This window comes from Manis pentadactyla, chromosome 4, assembly GCF_030020395.1.
Source record: "Manis pentadactyla isolate mManPen7 chromosome 4, mManPen7.hap1, whole genome shotgun sequence".
Taxonomy (NCBI): domain Eukaryota; kingdom Metazoa; phylum Chordata; class Mammalia; order Pholidota; family Manidae; genus Manis; species Manis pentadactyla.
Genome location: NC_080022.1, coordinates 34,039,706 through 34,061,171, shown reverse-complemented (window position 1 = coordinate 34,061,171; position 21,466 = coordinate 34,039,706). Strand labels below are relative to the sequence as shown.

At 54.4% G+C, this 21,466-nt stretch overlaps 1 protein-coding gene across 7 annotated transcripts in view; it reads right to left on the bottom strand.

Annotated features, from left to right (window-relative positions):
- PTPRF (protein tyrosine phosphatase receptor type F) overlaps window positions 1–15,713 on the bottom strand; it is an 81,860-nt gene extending 66,147 nt beyond the window's left edge. For all 7 annotated transcript variants that reach the window (XM_036893202.2, XM_036893205.2, XM_036893210.2 and 4 more), the window contains exons 1-3: window positions 15,515–15,713; window positions 8,733–8,809; window positions 2,374–2,509 (exon numbers count right to left, since the gene is read on the bottom strand). In XM_036893202.2, the coding sequence (XP_036749097.2) occupies window positions 2,374–2,464 (91 nt within the window). In that variant the 5' untranslated portion in view covers window positions 2,465–2,509; window positions 8,733–8,809; window positions 15,515–15,713. The remainder of the gene's footprint in view (window positions 1–2,373; window positions 2,510–8,732; window positions 8,810–15,514) is intronic.
- Between the last annotated feature and the right edge of the window lie 5,753 nt (window positions 15,714–21,466).

The window sequence follows — 21,466 nt, the reverse complement described above, 5'->3', positions numbered from 1 at the left end:
CTCTCTGACTGGTTCCTCCTTTTAAGACCCTGGTGCTTGGGCTCTGGTCCTTAAGGGACCACCATGGAGGTTCTCAGATTCTGCTCTAAAAAAACTGTTCTGCCCTGGCCCCCAAGTTTTACTGGGGTCCAGGCCTGACTCCATCCCTTTACTCACTCATCTACCACACTCCAGGCCTGAACAATGGTCTGACCCATCGTAGTCTGACAGATGGGACAGACACACCTGAGGCAGATGGTTACAATCATGCAATACGAATGCAGCACAGAGGAGTAGCATATGACCTGCGCTCTCGGAAGAAGTGATGGCTCCAGGTGCACAGTAACTGGTCAGGGCAATGAGTTGGGGAAGAGTGTTCCAAGCAGAGGAAACAGAAGGAACAGAGGCCTGGGGAGCATATGGGCAACAGAGAGAAGTCAGCATGGTGGGGGTATGGGGTGGTGTGCAGAGTGAAGGATGAGGTTGGCAGACTTTGGATAAGCAGGGCCTGGAGAATGCTGGAGACCCCCGGGCTTGGTCCTGAAGGGAATGGTGGAGGGGAATGAGGGGCCTTAAACTGAGGGGTGAAGTGATCAGGCTTTCACTCTGCAACATGATTCTTCTTTGGAATAGAGAATGGATTATGAGGGGAGAAACTGGAGACAGGGAAGCCATCACAAGGCTGTTGTGGGCAAAAGCCCAACAAGAGAGAAAGGTGGCTTGGGTGAAGGCAGTGGAGAGAGAAGGGGATGCATTCCAAAAATATTTAGAAGGTAGAAACAACAGAGCCTAGCAGATTAGATGAGGGGGATGAGAGGGAGGAGGCCCAGGTTTCTGACCTGGGTGGCTGGGTGGGTGGGTGGTAATGCTCCTCCCCAGGGGCAAGCACACAGGCAGATGAGCGGGTCTAGGGGGACGAGGGTGAGGGGACAAGTCAGGGCATACTGGCTCTGAGCGGGAGGGGAAGGCAGTTATTCTCCCAGGACGGGGGGGGGGGGGGGGTGTTTCTCCAAGTCCAACCGGAAGGCCCTCCCTCTGCCCTCAAGCTCTGTCTGAAGGCCCCGAGGGTGGCCAGGGTGCGGGCGGAGGGCAAGGGCAGTACTTCAGTGTCCAAAGGCTACTGACCACACCTGCCTCACAAGCCTCTGCCTCCCTGCCAACGTAGGAGTCACACTCAGTGTCTCCTACCCGATGTGCCCCTGTGGGCTCGAGTGCTCCCCGGGCAGACCTGACCAGACGTGGGATCACTTGGCACCCCTACCCCCACCCCGCCCTTGCCTGCCCTCCCCTTCCCCTTCCGGAGGAGACCTACCACGGCCTGCGCCAAAGCACAAAGGGCGAGCCCCTCCTCCAGAATCTGGTCCTGAATAATTAACGACCCATTAGGAGAAAGGGCCTGGGTGGGGCAAGGAAAGAGATCTGCACCCAGACCCTTGGAGAGGGGAGCTGGGAAAGCCCTATGGCTTGCTGTGCCCCAGGCTGACCCCTGGTTTGGCCCTTGGCCACCTCAGGGCTCCGGACAGGCTGGGAACGGCCCCTTCCCCTGGGACCTAAGCTCCGACCTCGCCCCTCCCTCTCAATGTGCAGATTGGCTAAATCTGCCCTGTGCTCCGCCTCCCACCAGTAACCAAGCAGTGGTAACCATGGCGACAGGGCGGGCTGCGGCCAGTCTTGTATTGCCAGACAGGGGGAAGGGCAGCAGGAAAGGGACTAAAGTTCGGAGTTGGAGCTGGACAGGGGACAATCCCACTTCCCCCAACACATACACACAGGGGCTCTGGAGCCCAGCTTCCTGAGGGGCTGGAGGAGAGGGATGCCCCCTTGCCTTGAAATTCCCTGGGGGAGTGGGGTGGGCTCAGGGTCTCCATGCACCAGATACTGAGGGTCTAGCCCAGGGGAATGGCTATGTGGCTCTGGCTTCTGATCCTTCCCTGGATCAGTGGACATATCTGGCATCCCAAACATCCATACACATTCCTTGTGTCCTGTTCCCACGCCAATCCCTGACATGGTTCACACTGTGCTTTCTGCACTGATATGTGGTGGCAGACACCATATATGCCTGAGCACGTTACCCACTGACCACATGAATCCGGGACATGTCTCATCGCTACCCCATAAAAGAGTCACGCTTAGATGCGCCCCACCCTGCAGTGCCTTAAGGGACATGCAGGATGTCCTAGAAAGCATGGGGCTGGGGTACTCCTTGGAGGGAGGCTCTCCCAGCTGGCGAAGGGGAGAGGGGTGTCTTTCAAGGACAAAAGAAAGTCTGGAGGAGTATCTAGCCATCCTGCCTCTCCTAGTAGCTGGTCCTGTCCCCCATCCTGGAGTCCAGCTAGGAGGAACGCCACCTTTCAACCTGGGAGATCCCCAACCTTGAGGGATCAGACTTACTGTCGCCATGGGCACCTGCCACCAAACCAAGCATCACGAGTGCAGGCACAAGGGGCACCATTGTCCTCACTGGGGCTGGCTTGGGGGCCATCCAGGGCACCAGCACTATGGCCAGCCACACCCCAGGACACCCGACCTGTGATGGAGAGAAGGGCAGAGTCAGTTAGCTGTGTTCACCAATATCCCCACTGCCACCTATGCCATCACATGGCCCCCACTCACCACAGACCCCCCAGTTTATCCTCACTACCTATCCAGAGTGTAGTTCAATAGACCATCCCCCACCTGGACTGTGCAATGACCACTCAGACCTTCCAAACCCTGTGACCACCCAGGCTCCTCATTGATCCCCCAGTGGCCCCAAGCATAACCCAACAGTCACACTGTAGGGACAGAGTACAAGAGGCCTTCAGAGGGACAGGTAGGGGACAGTACAGGGTCAGGGGCTACTGAGATTAAAGGATGTACAGAAATGTTCCATCCCAGACCTTGAGTTTCCAACTCACCTCCATAGGGGACTGGAACAGGGACACGGGGGTCAAACAGACATGGAGACATGCAGGTGCAGACAGAGATACCAGACCAAACCAATGGGGAACAGTGAGAAGTCAGCAGGCCCACAAAGACCTGGGGCATCCTGCTGCCCCCCTCTTCCATCAGGGAGGGAGGAGGCAGGGGGCTAGACCCTGCACGCTGAGCACAGGCCCCAAAGCACAGACTTGTTAGCAGACAGGATCCAGGTATCAGAGGCTTGAAGCCAAAGCCACACCCCATCTGGGCTCGCCAGAACTCGCTCTCAGCAAGCTGCAGCTGCCCCACCTGGCTGCCCGTGTCCTACCCAATTCCCATGGCACTTACCCACTCTAAAGGGAAACCACAGAAGGCCCTAGTGGCTAGGAATGGAGGTGCTGGACCCTAAGTAAGATTCAACCCCACACCTTCTCTGTCTTTGCCCCAGCGCCCTGAGCACATCACAGACGGGGGGAGGGATGCAAACTTCAGGGAGCCACTTGCACAAAAGTGCCACCTGGGCTGAGACAGGAACAGTACCTGGGGAAGAGGGTGTTTGGGACTGGCCAAATGCCTCCAGGCCTTTCCTCACAGGGTTCCTCATCCAGGCGCACCTTCCCCACTCTGTCAGGCACCTGTGTGAAGCCTTCAGTGTGGCTACGCCGAACAGTACCGATATACTGTATCACTTCTTAGCCCCTGTGGTGAGCAACCTAGGGTCTCTCTCCCATGCCCCCTCACCCAAGGGGCTTCAGGGGATCCACACCAGTGCCCACCAGCTCTGCTCACACCTTGCTCTGGGGAGGAGGCTAGCACATGATAAGTCCCTCATTAATGCTCTGAAAACACAAAAGGGCTTAGAAGGGGAATGAGTGACAGTGAACACACCTTGGGGCCCTGCAGTGGTACCCACAGACTCTGGTAGGAGATTCATAATCAGACCCAGGAGCCAGCTGACCCACAATTTTAAGAGAATTTGCAAGGAGGTGATGAGGCTGGTGAACACGAAGGATCAGGACTCAAAGATGGCTCTGTTCCCTCCTGGAACTTAAACTCTAGTCTCAACTGGGACAGTCAAAGGTGAAAAGATTAGAGGGCAGTAAATGAGCAAAAGTGCTGGGACAAAGCAGGCAGGACTGTCAGGTGGGGTAGAGGCTGAACACAAAGGGACAGGGTGGGAGATCTGGCCAGATGTCTGAGATGGGAGCTGAGCAGCAAAAGCAAGAAAGCTGAAGGTGCATGGTGGGCATCCAGCCCCATTTAGACCATGCCTGAGGTTGTGCTCAATGAGCACAGAGCTCAGGAGGCTGAGACCAGGAGAAAGGGCGTTTCCACAGCCGATTGGGGATGGAGCCCATGTATCACTAAAGCCCTGTCTGGGCTTTGTCATCATAGCACTGCGGTGCAGCTGTGCAACCAACAGATTACAATTTCCCAGCAGACAGCAGGTGGTGAACTGCCTGGCCAGGCTGTCATGGGGGTATGGTCCCCTAACACAACCATACTGTAGCCCCTTGTACACATAACATGGGTTTATAGCTCAGGGGTCTGTTGGACCAAACGACGGGGCAGAGGGGCCTAGTATAGGGTCATGGTGTGCAACCATACAACATCCACAGAGGTTTCACTCCCAGGTTTGACAAGCATTCCGGGTGTGAGCCCCTCAGTAGAGACATGATAGGGACATGACCCTCAGGAACACACATTATGGGGGGCATGGCTCCCTGGTATGGACATAAGGAGGATGAAGCTACAAAGAGGAGACATCACAGATGTTCAACAGCACAACAGTCACAGGGTGCCATTCCCCAGTACAGTATAGTTGTCACGACACTTAAATCCCGTAGAGTTGCCCTGGTTCAGTAATCATGGCAGTATAACTCCCAGGTGGAGACATCATGGAGGTGTAGCTGCCTGGTTGAGACGTGGTGTGAGTGTAGACAGAGGGTACAGACATCATGGGTTGCCACTGCCTGATGGACATGGTAGGGCTGTAACTCTCCAGTACATCACAGAGGTGTAACACCCCATTATTGTGGGGTGTCAGTCCCTGGTACTGATATTAAAGGGGTGTGAGCCACCTGTACAGCCATCATGGGGGCATAACTCTCCAGAATGGACATTAGGTGGTACGGTCTCGAGATTCTGGCCGTGGGTGTCAGAGAACCTGGGCCTCCAGCAACTCCACCCCCAAAGGGACAAAGACAAGTGGCCCTTACTTGGGGACTCAGTGTAGACCTTGGCCCTACCCCCCACCCCAGAATGCTCAGGGTCCCCTGCGGAGAGAAGCTGGGAGAGGAGCAGCTACTTGGGACCACTGTGAGACTTGCTGGGGTTGCTGAGAACCTTCTGAATCCAGCTCAGTGGTGTGAAGAGGAAAGTGCCCACTTCCACCAGCCTGGCTGCATGAGCCCTGGGCTTCCAACAACCAGGAGGAAACCAAGGCCAGAACCCTTGCACACACAGGCTCATCTCTGAACTGCAGTGGGGACCATTGGTTCTACCAAACTGACATACTTGGGCAGAAAACAATTCCATACTGTACATTGTAGAATATAATCGGATGCGATTTTTCTACATTCAGAATGGTTTTAATGCATCCTTTTTCTCTGCTACATCAGTGTAAAGCTGCCAACTGCCCTTTCTTGGGAAGAACCGTCCTTTATTCTCAAATTTTGTTGTGGTGTTAAAATGTCCTTTCTTGTATGAAATGATGGTCATAGCAGATAGCAGTTATTTTTTATAATGTCCTTACTTGGCAAAAATAAAAAATTGCCAGGCCCATGCCTGGTCTCCAAGTACTTTTGGAAACTGTACTGGTTTGTGAAATTGAAGAGCCTGGGAACTAAAGAGCTTTGAGGGAAAAGCAGGAGCAGGCACCACACCGAGCCACAGGATTCGAATCCAAATGCCACGGAAATGCACATTACAGAGAGACCATATCCACTCCCTGCAGCCCAGCCTGACCACCCCTGCCAGCCTTGGCCCCCTGCTCACCCTTGCCGCCAACTAGAGACTGTGTGACACCAGCGATGGGGGGGTTCCCTGGCTGGAGAACAGCTGGGATCATTCTGAGTCCTCTTCATGAATATGCAAACACAGACTGATTTGTTTCCCTTGGGCACGTGTTTTTATTCACAAATATTAATTAGTCTCCAAATGCCACCTGTTCCCGCAGCCTCCTCCTCCCATCCAGGCCAGGCCTCTGGCCCCTAGGAGGCTGGGGCCCCAAAACAGACATAGCAGGAGGGGTGTCCAGGGCCCTAGGAGCAGCCAGGGCATGGGCAAGTGGAGCCTGAGGGCAGAGAGAGAGTGGGAGCCGCTCATCTTCTCACCCGCAGCACCTCACCAAACCCTTCTGTCACGTCCTGGACAGTTCACCGCGTGGCACTGCAGCAGTGGCCGCGGAGGCGGAAACAGGCCTTGTTACACTCAGGAAGTGGAAAACCAACACATTTACAACTCTCACCAAATCAACCGCCAGATTATGACGGGAATAAATCACAGCCCCAGCCTCGACCCCAGCCCCAGGGAAGGAGGTGGCCAGCAGCAGCCTAGCCTGCCTTCCCCCTTAGCCGGTTGGACAGTGTCTGTGAGCGCAGCCGGCAGCAGCCTGCCTGTCCTGTTGCAGCTGGTCCCTACCCTCTGGAAGCCCTTAGCTTCCTGTGCTCCCCTGGGAGCAGATGGGACATTAGGAAGAGCATCCCAGTGTCTCTGGGGGTGGCACAAGGTCCAGCAGAGGCTTAGCTTCAGGGCAGAAGCCCAAATGGACCAGCAGAGGCACCTTCCTACAGCTACAGCTTTAACCCCTGAACCACCAACCCTCCAGGGAGGGTGCCTCCCGTGGTTACAGCTCACAGGCGTGGCTGCCTCCAGGCCTCTGCATTAGCTCTTCTCTCCATGGCAGGAATGCCCTTCTCCTGCCTCCAACCACCTACCACCCTTCAGAACTCAGCTCAAATGTCCCATCACTGTAAATCTTCCCTGAGGGACCTTCCCCAGTTTTCCAGATTTGTACAGCATATAAAGGCAGCAAGAGGTGGTGCACACCAGTGGTTCTCAGTCCAGGGTGATTTTGTCCCCTGTGGGATATTAGGCAGTATCTGGAGACATTTCTGATTGTCAGGGGGAAGGGGGCAGGTGCTACTGGTATCTAGTGGGAAGAAACAAAGGATACTACCAGATACCCTTCAATATCAAGCTGGTCCCTGACGACAAATGATCATCTGGTCTAAAATGTCAGTAGTACTGAGGCTGAGAAACTCTAAAGGTAGAAAGCAAGATCCTTTGCCTATGTAGCCTAGGACCTGCCCTGGCCCCTGCCTCAGAAGCCGGTCCCTTATGAGCACCCTGGGCCCCACACCCCAGAAGGTCCCAGCAGGGCCTTGTACCAGCTGTACCTGGGCCACAGGGTCCCAGAGCATTTTCCCTTCCCCCTCAAAGACCGCCTTGCCTCCACAAGCTGGGCCTTACACCCACCTTTACCCCTTCACAAACGCCATCAGCAAGTGGCCTCCCTAGAGGACAGAGGGCTCCACTTTCAGGCATCTTTTCCAGTGAGACTGGGCTCCCAGACAGGTCAGACATATCATCTGAGGACGGACAGGTGAAGGAACACATGGTATCCACCTCCCAAGCTGTGACGAGGCCCTCCTGCTGCTCCCCTACATGATTCTAATCCCCTTCTCACTGTGCAGAGGCCTGGCCCCCAGCAGAGACCCAGTGGACAGACCATCTCTTCCACCAACAGCCCTCTCTACCAGCCATCCACACGTAATTGTTCAGGGGCCCTGCCAGCCTGACCAGGAGGCAGGGTGATGAACAAGACAGTCATGGGTTTGGCCTTCAAGGAGCTTACTGAGGATGGTCTGGCCAGAACTCATCTTCCAATCCCACTCCTCCTCCGGGGCCTCAATTCAGTGGCAAGGGCCATGACTGACCTTGTCACCAAGCCAGCTAGTCCTCAGTCTCCCTCTTCCACATCCCACATGCCCAACTGATCAAAGTTTGAAGCTGCCTTGCTGTAACCCCTGCCTCCATCGTATCAGTGAGACCTCATGAGTGTCCACCTCTTCCATGGTCTTTCTGCCTCCGGTCACTCCCTTCTGATAAGCCCTGCACCAAACCAATGTTCCTGTTTAGCTTACAGAAGTGCAAATGGTCCTCAAGCATGCAGGTCATGTTTCATGAATGAATGGAACGGCAAATGGATAGATGAATGCACAGATGTTGCTTCTCTGCTTAAGAACCTCCAGTGCTTCATATCACCCTCAGGAAAAAGTCTAGTCTTTAGCTTGAGATCTGAGGCCCAGAAAGATGGGAGGCAAAGTGGACCTCAAAGTGAGAAAGAAGGATTTGTCCCAGATCTTGTGAGGACCCTATTCTTTCTAACACAACCTAGTCTTTGCTACACAAACGTGGTAAATGGAAACGCTGACAGATCCTGGTTTAAGTCCCAGAATGTCACCCGGAAGCCTACTTCACACCTACAGCAGCTGATGAGCTGTGTATCATTCCCCACCCACCTCCACCATCCATTCTGGCCATGAACCCAGGCACCATCCTGGACACCTCTCCTCCCTCATGCCCCATATTCAATCCTTCACCATGTCCTGTCTACTCCACCTCCCTAACTAGCGCTCAGATCCCTTCTCTCCACCTCCATCTCCACCCTCCTGGTCCAGGCCTCCATCATCTCTCAGCCACATGCACAGTGGCCAGCATTCATGTCCCTAGTGACAATCCCCTCCGTGGCTCTCCAAGGCTTGTGTCAAAATCCAAGCTGCACAACCTGGCTCCTAGTACCCCTCTGCATCCCTATCCCTGGTCACAGCTTGGGGCACACTCACCAGGTCTCTGCTTGCTCACACCAGTCACTCTTGGACACCCAGCACTGAAGCCAGGGCACAGGGGCCTCCACTCCTTCCTGGAGAGAAAGAAAAGGGTGAGAAAGCATCCAAAATTCCATCGCAGCAGAGTATGTATTGACACAGAAAGACACTCAAAACTTCTTCATGCAGGAAAGAAAAGCAGGTTATGCAACTGTTTGTGCAAGATGATCCCCGTTAGTAAAAACGCCCATCTCTTTATTCACTCACTCTCTTGATACGCCTGAGCACCTACTATGTGCTTGGCTTTCTTCCAGGTACCCAACAGGAAGCTGTGAACAACACAGATGAGCCCCTGACCTCAGCAGTAAGACTTGTGTCTGCACTGCTCAGCACAGCCACACCTGTCCATGCTCCCTCCCGCCATCCAGCCACAAGAATTTCCTCTTGTGATCCTCCCATGTGCCACAGTTCTTCCGGTCTCCAGCCGGCCCCTGCTGAATGCCACTGCCTGAGCAGCACTACCCTCGTTCTTCTGGGCAATTACCTTGCAGATCTCAGAGCCAATGGCACTTTCTCAGGGAGGCCTTCCATGATGTCCCAGACTACATGCCTGGACCTTGCCTTAGAGCAATAACCGCAAGTGTGATGATTAATTTATTTATACAATTGCTGAGTGGTCACTGAGTCACAACCATAAGCTCAGTGTGTGCCTGGCTGAGCTCCATCCCCAGCACCTAACAGAAAGCCAGCACACAGTAGGTGCTCCATCAAGATATGCTGAATGAGTGGATGAACACATGAATGAGTTCAGAGAAAACAACCCAGCCTGGAAGAACTACACCAGCACACATGCAGCCTTCACAGAAGCTTCAGAAGCAATATTTATTTTTGACTTTCTCCTTCTCTATAATTTAAAAAATGAAGGTGTGCCCCTGGATGCCTCCTCTGCTGGCACACACACTGTGACAGAGCCCAGCCCCTTCCTTCTAGAATCATTACTGAGTCCCCACCAGTGTGGGCACTGTCCTGGATGGTGGTAGGGGCCAGCCATGCCCATATTATCTCGTCACTACCTCACCACAGCTCAGCTCCTTGGCACCGCCGGGGCCCACTCCACGCAGGCTGCACCTTCCCCACCACGTGCACACCGAACCCTGACCTGCAGAGCAATTCCACTGCGGCTCCTCCCAAAATGGACACACAGGAACAGGGGTCAGGGAGCGTGCTGTCCTGACCAACCTGAGGCTAGCCTCCCATACCTGGGAATCACCCCCCACTCAAGACTGACCACCTCTGCCAACATGGGGGATGTCTTCACTGACTGATGGCCCATCCTGACACCAACACAGGCCTCTCCAACCCAGTGCCATTCATATGACCCTGCAGCCCATCCCTCTCCCCCCTGCATCACTGCCCCCTGCCCCTGCCGGAACCATCAGCCCTGAGCCTCAGGATGGCCACACACTTCCCTTCCCCAGCCCACTGAGTTTCTTCACAAAGTTCCCGGTGGCTGCTGCTCCCATAACACAGGCTGCTGAGCGGGTCTGGCCAGACAAACCAGCTCCCGTGTCCTAACAAACTCAAAGGCTGGTTTGTCTGGGGATGCCTGCTGGGCCCTCACGGTGCCAGACATGAGGCTGTTGATTCCACCGTTGCTCAGAGACCCTGGGGCGGAAGGACAGAGTCCAAGATGGACAACAGGAGGGGTTCTGAGCCAGCCAGGACGAGTGCCACACCCAAGACCACACCAGGAGTCTGGTGGTACATGGACACTGGACCTAACCTGGGCAGGAACACCACCTGCAAAGAAGTGGGTGCCACAAATGGCCTGGAGGTGGTTCAGAGAATAGACAAGACAGGAACAGACACAACCTTGCACTTGGAAAGACCCTCAAGTACACAGAACAGCACGAGGGCAGGATTCTAGAGGAGACAGAACAGCACCTTGTAGGTACCACAGCAGTCCAGGATCAAACTGGCCCCCAAACATCCTAGACAGGCAATCAGGATCACCCCTCAGATTCACCAGTAGCAGCTCCCAGAACCATTCCAGACACCCTGGGACAAGTCCAGAACAATCAGGGCTGTGGATATACCCAGAAGGCCAACTAGAAAGCTACGCAGAAAGAGACTCAGAAAGAGCCTGATGAGACTGGCGCAGGCCCTGTGTTAGGAATCACTGGTTGGCATCCAGAAAGGCCTCAGAAAGGGTGGAACAGGCAGTTATGACTAAGATCAGGTAAGAAGGCCATGGCACCAACCCAGGGCTGGCCCCCAGTAGGACTCTCCATCGTCTGCAATGCCTGGGACCTAGCCTGGCAGTAGGACCAGGAGCCAGTGGAAATCCAGAGGCGCACAGACCTCATGGCCCCAACAGGGCAGCCCACACACAGCCCCCATGGTTGCATGAGAACACTCTCCAGAAGTAGCAGCTAAAACACTACTGAGGGGGAAAAACCACTGTTCTCAGATCTGGAGGTTGTGGACACACAGACTGGGTGCATCTGGACCTCAGAGGCAGAACCTCATTAGATTCTCAGGGCCCAGGTGGGGCGGGGGCAACAGGCAACTGACCATGTGGAGGCTGCCCCTTCTCAGAACCCCTTTACATGCAACCCAATGTGGGGTCTCTTCCCCAGGGCTTCATCCTCTAGCCTTTTCACACCAGCCCACCTGAAGATCAGATACACCTGGGTAGCACATACTATCCTCGACGATGATGCTGAGGGCTGGGCGCTCCCTTTGTTAAGCTCCCCCACCTGCTAACCTCAGCTTAAATCTGCAGCTACTTGTGGTGGGCAGCTGCCCTAACCTTAACAATATATAGTTTTTAAAGGTGCCTCCACTAACTCGGGTGGGGGTAGACCGGCACTAGTCTCCTTGATGACAATTACAGTAACACCTGTTGACACTGAGCCGACAGTGCTTACTAGACACCAGGCCCTGTTCTAAGAACTTTCTGCACATTAATTTTAATCCTCATAACAACGCTATGAGGCAGGGAATTTTATTAAGGCCATATGACAAATGAGAAAACTGATTCAGAGATGTCAGGCAACTTGCTCAAGGTCACACCGCTATTCAGTAGAGTCGGACCCCAGACGTTTGGAACCAGAGTGCGCTCTGAACCACCGAGCCTGTCTTCTCCCGATGAGCACAGCTCTTCACTCTCTCCTGTAACCTTCTCTCCTTTCTCTGGCTCAGACTTTTCTCTCAAACTCCAGACCCTCACACCCAACCCCGTCCTGGATGTCTCCCCTGTCCCCACTGAACCTCAGATGCCCAAACATCCAAAGACATGTCCAACCATGAGCTCAGTATCTGACCCCACATCTACCTCTCCTTCCCAAGTCTCTAGCTCAGTGAAGCTGCAGAGCTTTTGGCGAATGTTCCCCCCAGGCACTCCCAGGAACCTGGACCCCTTCCTCTTCCTCACCCCACATCCAATAAATCATCTTGTCCTTATAAATGTGTCTTCTAAATGGCTCCATGCTACAGCTCTATCCAAGCCACTATCATCTCTCACCTGACTGACCTGTACTCTCCTACTCACTGGGCATCCTGTCTCTATCTACATCCCACAGCCACAGAATCCTCTTCCAGAAACATAAATCTGATCATAGCACACTCCACACCTCCCACCCAAGTTTTAAACCTTTGGTGTCTCCTTTGGTGTTCTCAGAGTAAAAGTCCTGGCTACTTAAAAGGTCATTCAAAACCCTCTGTGACCTGCTATACCTCCAAACACAAGACCTCTTGAGTCTTTACTCATATTGTTTACTTTTTTTTCTCCCCTGCCTGGAGAGCTTTCATCAACTGGGAAACTCCTATTTGTTCCTCAAAACCCAATTCAGACAGCCTCTTCTCAGTCTCCTCTGGGACTCATCTCACCTTGGCCTCTGAACTCTCCCATCTCATACTGAATTTCCCCAACATTCTAACCTCAGCTTAGAATTGCAGCTGCTTTAGGTGAGCTCAACCTCAGCAGTTCCTAAGTGATGCACTGTCTCTCCTACACTGCTGTTAGTCCCACAGGAAGCAAGGCAGTCTGGCTGAAAGTGCCTAGCCCAGTGTCTGGCACACAGTCAGAAATCAATAAGAAGTTACTGAATTGTAATTCATTCCCATGATGCAGTCTGTTCCCCAAGAGACCACGAGCTTCTCAAGGGCAGGGCTCTGGCTGCAAGCTTGGCCCAAGCACACACGAGATGTTAACTGCCACTGCTGGTTATGCATTGCTGAACAGTTCCCTTTGGTTCTCACAGCAGCCCTGGGACCTGGCCAGGGTTGGATTAGCTGCCCCATTTTACAGGAGGAGAAACTGAGACTCAGGGGGGAAAGATCTCCACAAGGTCTCAAGCTGGAAAGTGGAGGAGCTATAGTGTGTGTTAGCCTCTATTGAGGAAGCCTGCGTCCCACCTCCCCCTCAACACTCACCTCCCACGGTTAGGACTGATAGGAGAAAGAGCAGAGAGAATGCCGGAGAGAATGCCGACTGACTCTGCTGGGGGCCAGCATTTCACTGCATATCAACACAGTGCCGGAGAAAAGCTTTTCAGCCAGCATACTCTTACTGCAGCACCCTGCAACTGCTTCACCAGCCCCCCAACTGAAGCCCCAGACACCATCCCCACCCTCACAGTATGCACAAGGCTGAATGGGGGGAGAGTCAGGACCTGTAGGGCTAAGGAAGACAGGGAAGGAGGAATTAAGACAATTTCTGTGTTAAAGGAAAGAACGAGAGAAGAGGCAGAGCAAGTGGAAAAGAAAACAAAACTACAGACACATTTCAAATGAAAAGGGGGAAACTTGAGCAAACAAAAACATGCAAGGAAGTGTCTCTAAGAATGCACCAGGAAGTGAGTGTGCACACATGCCTCCCCGGGATGTGCACAGGAGTGTTGTGAGAGCACAAGCAAGCACACAGAGTGGTGCATGGGCATGCGAGCGCAGATTTCCGAGCTCTGGCTGCCATGCAGGCCCAAGTGTGCAAGTGCCAAGGCAGGAAGGTAAGTGGATGTGCAGTGTGCGGGAGGTGGGTGGGCTGAGTGCAGAAATGGGGTGTGCGTGTGTGTATATCCCATGACGGGGGCTGCAGATGTAGGGGGCTGTACTTAGGGATTTACACCTGCTCCTTCTTGAAGCCCTGGCTCTCTCATAATCAGTGAAAAACAGGGATTTTCTTACTCCCTGAAGCAAGAGTCAGGGGCCAAGTATAGAATTTCCAGTCAAAACCCTCCTCTGGATCCCATCAGATCCCTAGTGCCTCCCAAAGGATCCCTCACCATTGAGGATCCCCCTGGAAGCACCACCCCTGGATCCTTTTCCAGGTCTCCCACCCTAATGCACTTTCCTGGATTCACTGGTCAGATCCCTCACCAGGTCACACTGGATCCCTGCCCTTGTCTGTTCAGGAGCCAAAGTGGAGCCTTCATGGCCAACACTCAGCAGTCCAGTCCAGTCCAGTCCAGTTCAGTCCAGTCCAGCCTCCCAGGCTCTGCCTTGCTACCCACAGAGGAATCCAGAGTCCCCTCATGCTGGCAGCCTCCCAGCCATTTCACAGCTCAGGCAGGTACAGGGGCCCCAGCCCCCCAACCTGCTCCTACTTGGGGTGGGGGCTGCACTGGGGGGATGTTGAAATGGGGAAAAAGACTTGTCCCTCCCCCACCCTGAGGTGGAAGAACCAGAGAGGCAGCATTCCACAGAAATGGGGAGGGGGCCTAGCAGAGGTGGGGAGAGGGCCTAGCAGAGGTGGGGAGACAGACCCACCAAGAAACCGGGAGAGACAGAACAGAGAGACTCCAAGAGGGCGACTCAGAGATGGGGGAGGGCGCACAGAGTCCTGGGAGGGAGAGCAGAGAGGCCCAGGGAGGGAGGACACAGAGACCCGGGGAGAGAGGCACAGCTGGAGAGACCCTGGGACTGCGGGGGGAGGGGGGTGAGACTGGGAGACAGTGGCACAGGGACAGAGATGCAGAGACACCGAAGGGCATAGAGAACGGGCCGCAGAGGGGGACAGAAAGAAGCCGCGACAGAAACGTGGGCAAAGCGATGAGGACCGGGACACACCGCGACGGGACGGGACGCGGGGCGGCGACTGAGTGAACTTTCCGGAGCGGGTCTGAGTGGCCACGTCCTCACGGGACAGGTCGCTCCAGGGCCTTCAGGTCGTTGCACCCGCGTGGGGGCGGGCACAGCCCCCCCCGGCCCCTCCCCAGCCCGTGCTGGCCACTGAGGAGGGTGGGGGCTCCAAACTAGCGCCCGGCGCTCCCCGGGACCGCACGTGCGCCGGGGCCGCGAGCAGGACGGGGGCGCGGCGGCTGCGGATCCCCTGCCGGCTGGGAGGGGGCGCCTGTGCGGCAGGGGCGGGGGCGCGGCCTGGACCCGCCCGGGGCTGGGGTGGTGGTGGGAGGTTGAGGCCGCCCCCGGAGCGCGTCCGCGCAGGTAGGGAGGGGCATGGGGACTGGGAGCGCACGTGCAAAGGGGCAACTTTGCACTGGGGGGGCGGAGGCTGCGGCTCAGGTGCGGCGGAGGAGGGGGGCGGCGGAGGAGCGGGGCGGCGAGGGGCGAGCCAGCCGGCGGTGGGGGTGGGGGGCGCGTCTGCCGCGGGGCGAGCGCGGGGAGGAGCCGCCTGGCTCCAGGGGTGGGGGGCTCAGCCGTGGCTGCGGGCGCGGCAGGTGGGGGCGCGGCCCGGCCTAAGCGGCGCCTCCAGCCCCGCTCAGTGGACGCGGGGAGAGGGCGGGGGGGGTGGGGGAAGGAAGGGACGCGGAGCGGGCTGGGGGAGCCCGGGGATCACTCACCGCTCATCCAGGGGCCGTCGGTCCGCATTTCCCCCCCGGGCCGCTGGGGCCACTGCTCCCGCTCCTCTTCTGCCGCCGCCGCCGCCGCTACCGTGTCCCAGTCCCGCCACCGCCACCCGAGCTGAAGCTGGAGCCCGGGCCGGAGCCGCCGCCTCTGCTTCTGCCTCCGCCGCCGCCGCCGCCGCCGCCACCGCTCCCGTCGCTCCCGCGCCAGCTCCAGCCGCGCGCTCGCGCCCCTGCCCCTGCCGTGCGCGTCCCCGGCGCCGCCCCTCCCCTCGTGCACTCTCGCTTGTAAAGCTGCGGAGCCTGTGCAGGCCCAGCAAGGCCACAATCCAACCACGAGTCCAAGCCGGCTGGAACTCTGAACCAGAACCTCAGTAATGATCAGGGACAGAGCCAGACTCCTATAGGAAGTCTTTTCCTGTTAGTGGCTCCCAGCCTTGATATGAACCTGATACTACTCTGGGACCCCGTTTCCTCCCCTACAAACCTGGACCTGATAATTGAGCTCAGGCCCACCCTCAAACTCAACATTGAGTCCAGACCCCTACATCTGCCAAGAAATTGGCACAAATAGTCATTTTAATCTGAACCCTATATTGACCCCCAAATACCAATTCTGACTTAAGCCCCTTTATAATCTTGTGATAGTAGCACGACTACCACCAACCCTGGTCCTTAAATGGACCCTAGTACCAATGCTGAGCTCTAGATCCCAGGTGAACCTTAAAGTCCAATAGCTACCTTGCTATGGACCCAGTAGTCCCTCTTCTGAATCCCAAACCTTAAATAAAATTCCCAGATCAGGACCAACACTTGCTGAATTAGGAACCTCAATTCCAGAATTGGGACTGGGTCACCAGAAAAGGAGCCTAACACAGATATTCAAACCCCACCTATGGGGCCATTAGGACCTCCAACTCCAATCATATAAATCTTAGAACCCAAGATTAATGACCCTGGCTTTGCAGAAACTCCATACAAATCCCTTTGATCCCCACACTTAACCTCTACTTCTCTGACCTGCTGTCCATCCCAAGCAGAGGCTGACCAACACCACCAATATTTATATTAATTTCAACTGTGAGCCTGAATCAAGTCTTGAATTGGCCCCTGAGTTCAAGACTTTATAATGTCCCCCAAACCTAGTATGAAACTGCTCTTGAGTTTCTGACTCCTCATACCCAACTCCAATACTGACCTTTTAAACTTCTGGGCTAAACCAGTAATTCACCTGAAGATTTATTCCAACTCCCGGCTGAGGGAAGTGGTCAGTTCCAAACCCAGAACTACACCTTAGCACCAAAGCCCAGACCCACCCTCCCAGTCCATGCCAGGATCACTTAAGAGTCAGCCACACCAACTATCTCATTTTGGGAAGGATGGGAACCTCCCCCTACTGCTTGAGGCCAGTTGAGGACCCCTGTGGGGTCTCTGATCTCTTGAGTCTCTCTGATACCTCTGTTGAGTTTGGGGGTCAGGTGAGAAATAAACTTTGGGGATTGTTGAGACACTGGATTCAGGGAGCATCATGGTAATGTTCAGGAGGTGGGATCTAGGGATCTAGGCTGAGGGGTTAAGTTCCAGGTATCACCTAATTCACTGCCTGCTTTTGCCTTGGACTTGGATTCAGAAACAATGCACGTGCGCCCCCTGGTGTGTAAGAAGGGGATGGGACTGGCTCCAGTGATTCTGGCCAAACAATTAGATTTAGATGACAAATGGATCAAAAATTATTATTCCCAGTCAGTGGTTTTTTTTTTTTTAATCACTGGCAATTTTGGTGTACTGTGGGGGAAGGTTGCAAATTTTATGTATCTTTAGACATTTTTGCCTGTTTTTCAGAATTTTGGGTAGGTTTAGATTTTTTCCCCCAAATTTAAAAAAGTATACTTTACAGCCAATTATGCCTGCTCATTGCTGACTTGTGAACAGTTCTGACCCTTGGTTTCTATGGCCCACACTCTCCTCACTGGCTACCCTTTCCCAGTCTCCTTTACCATCTCCTGCTCCTCCCCAGAGTCTATCATAGGCTGCTCCTTTTCCCCTCTTCCCTCCTCCCTGGACCATCTCAACCACTACCAACCACATGCTGATGACTCCCAAATCTCTATCTCCAGTCTAGGCCTCTCTTCTGAGCTCAGGACCCAGATAACCAAGAAGTTTCTCCATATCACTTCTTGGGTGTTCCTCAGGGGCACTGAATTCTCTCTCTCCTTCCCACCTCAGATCTGCTGGCCCTCAGTAGCCACCACCTCAGGCAGTGGCATCCTCGTTCACTTGGTCACTGGGCCAGAAACATGGACACCTTGTGTCCTGCACCCCTATCCAATCCTGCAAGCCTTGAAAAATAGAAAGCTCCTGGAGACCATGTGGCACCCTGAAGGACACACCTACGGAGGGCAGGAGGAGCGGGGAGGGAGAGAGAGAGGAGGGGAAAGGAGTGGAGCCAGGAAGAGAGTGTCTGTCCCCGACCCCACAGACTGGCCTCCCTGAGAGCAGGAGGGCCGAGCCTGACTTGGACACTGCTATATCCCAGTGGCCACCACTGGGGCCTGACACACAATAGGCAAAATGCTCCATACATACTTGTTAACGGGATGAAAAGATAGATTTTCCCCCTTTTGTGATCAGGGATCCATCAGGTGTAAGTGACCAGGTGGGAGAAAGTCCCCTGGCCAAACCTCAGCGCTCATCCACACCTAGGGCTTCTGAGGGCCTCGTGTGCCCTGATGAGGGCTTTGGGCTCTGACTGACCTGTGTGCCTGCGTCTCAGCAGGTCTGCCGCTTGAGCAGCCCAGCTCCCTCTGCCCAGCACTGCTTGGTCTGTGGACACAATACCTGGCAGTTTGGAGGGCCAGGACCCTTACATTTTTGTGGTTGAAGTCAGCAGACCCACTCACTGCTGTGCTAACCAGGTTCTTGCTTCAACCCCCCAGGAGGACAAAAGGGTCTTGGAGCCTCACCTGCTCATCTGCAGCCCCCTGCTCACCCACCTTTTGGTAGCACATGTAGTCAAGTGTTTGCAGAGCTGGGGTAAAGAAACCAGAGACCCAGAGTCCACTTAGACAAGACTATCAGGTGTCCAGCCTATGAGTTGCATGCTAGCCCTGGAAGGAGAGGAGCCAGCACTCTGTCCAGACTGCCAGACTCTGAGCACCAGGTCCATGTGGGACTGACCTGCTGCCCTGCTCCTGGACCTGGCGGGAAGGGATGTCCTTGTGCTCATCTGTGAAGGCCGATTGGTACCACGTGGTAGTTCTGTGTCTGCTGTATTTCAGCCCCAGGGTGCAGGGTGAGGGAAGAGCCAGATGTCAGTTCCCACTCACTGTTCACCCTTTGCCCAGGTCCTGGGCCCACTGGACACTCTTCTCAAACCCATGACGCAGATGCATCACTTAGTTGGTCTAAATCAAATTAAAGTCAGCTTGGTCCCTAAGCACCAAATAAGCAAGAAATCCATATCACTCATAACCTTCCTTCACCTCCCTCCACTTGTCCAAGAACTCCAGGGGCTTGCACAGGCCCAAAACGGTCAGTCTTTGCCCCGCAGCTTTGTAGGGAAAGGCTGAGATTTTTTTCAGGCCATCGCTCCTGCTGCAGACATCAGCTGTCACTGCTGTGGGACTCCCACTATGTGTTCCCCCATCTGCAGGGCCTCAATTGCCCAGCCTGGGCCTTGGGAAGGAGACCTCTCCACCCCAGCTCCTGGCATCCAGGGTCTCCTATAGATCTGAAAAATTGCAGCCCCTAGTCCTTGGTGTTTTCAGTGATAGCGCCTTTCCTGGGGGGCTTGTCGGGGCGGGTAGAGGTATGCCTGTTACTCCGGCCGGTCTCCTTCATGTTACAGAATCCGCTCTCACGTAGCCCAGCAGAAAGAGCTCAGCCCCCAGACCTGCAGAACAGTCTGTTTACCTTCTCAGGTGTGGGGTGGGAGAAAAAAGTCCTCAGCCTCACAATGCAAAAGCCTGCCTAACGCCTTTCATTCCGTCCTGATGAGTCACTCTCAGGGGAAAATGAGATACGAGCTGATTTCTCAGTGGAACTCTGCTCATAACTTCACCTCAAGCTTCTCTGAGAATACAGAAGCCATCGAAGGAGGACTCAGTTATCCCCCCACGACCAGACTCACAGCTCACCCGCGTCTCCTCCTCCTTCTCTGTCTCCTTCCTGGTTCCCCCAGAACAGGGACTGAGCTCCACCTGGGGTCAGGAGGCTTTGGCTCCTCCAGTGCTTTGCTCTCTCCCCATGTGTCCATCTTACTGTGGCATTCCCATCTGCTTGCAGTCATACTTTTCTCCTCTCCTAAAAAATTCCTTCCCTTGACCCCAACAGCTCCCTCTGCAGTGGGAGAGACTGACATTTCTCTGTTCTCCTTCAGAGCACCCCTAAGAGCTGCTTATACATGAAGCCTCCACTCTACCTCATGCTCACACTCAGCCCACTGCAACCCAGCCTTCGGGACCAACACTCCACTGAACTAGCTCTTGACATAATGATTATTCACCCCGTTTTGCCAAAGCCAATGACTGTGCCCCCCTTTTCAGCCTAGTGGGCTTCTCAGTGGCCTTTGCTACTTCCTGCCATCCCCCTGGGTTGCTCCAGTACCACTGCCCCAGAGCATCTGCTTGACCTCATCACACAGGCCATCTCCTACTGGCCAGCCTCCCTGTCATACTCTGGGCCTTGTTCCTGTCCCTAACTGCTCCCACCTTGCTCATGTGACCTTGAGATATCTGCTCGGTCTCATCAGACTTCTCCATTGTTGAACTGTTTGAATTCTGTTTTCCTAATGTATCAGCTCTCTCCTTCCTTCACTTTTATTCTTGTCTAACTTAGATGCCAATGCCCAACATTTTAATAATACTCTTGTCAATACCCCAAGCCCCTTTGCCTCTCTGCCTTTGGATCATATTTGCCTGGCAAACCCCCAGCTCCGGATGAGCCTCCTGTCTGCCCTCTTGTGCCATGCTCAAGCAGCCAAGTGACTCCACAAAGCAGATCGATGTTCCCATAAATCATAGCCACGGACTGCATATGGGCCCTCTCCGCGTTTCTCCAGTCTGCTTGGAACTCCACCCTCTGCAAAGGCTATTTCCAACTGCCCCCTTTCTCTTTAAGCCTTAACCAGCCTATCTCCTCATAGCTTCTTGGATTCTCTTGACACCATCCTCTCCGGGTTCCCTCTTACCCCGTTGGTCTCCCTCTCCGTTCCCTTTGCAGGGCCACCCTCCTCTGCTACATGCTCACCTCCTCAGGGCCTTTTCCCTTCCCACTGTGCACTCTCCCTGCTGATCTCGCCTAGCCTAACCGCTCTGAGCTCTGATTACCGTCCATCTGAGGATGATTCACACCTGTATGTCTCCAGCCTAGGGAACCTCCTGTCTAAGCTCCTGCCTGGTTATCATCTCCACCTTGACATCTCAGAGGCACCTCAACCCTAGTGTGTCCAAACCTAACTTACGATCCTTGCTCTCTCACTTTTCCAGTGTTCTCTGTCTCTATGACTGTCCATTTAATAGGCAAGCCAGAATCTTAGGAACCATCACCAAATCCTATTAATTTTACCTCCAAAGCGTCTCTTTAATCTCCCCCTTCTCTTCACAGATGCCTCACTGTCCAAACTACCATTACTTCTTATCTGGCCTCCTACAGTGTCTCCTAATTGCTTTCACTGTCTGTCCCACCCTTCTCTAGTCTTATCATGTCACTCCCCTTTGAAAACCTCCTAACAACTTCCCATTGCTCCTGGGATAAAGAGTCAACTCCTTAACACATACTAAATGCTCTTCTCTGTTGCCTACCTCCCAGTGTCATCCAGCAACATGTTCCCTTGCTCAGTTCTATCCAACTCTGCTGACTTCCTTTCAGTTGCTTTCAGTTTCCAATTCCCAACACACGTATTCCCCTGTCAACCTCCAGGTCTTTGCACATTCTTTCTAGAAGACTTTC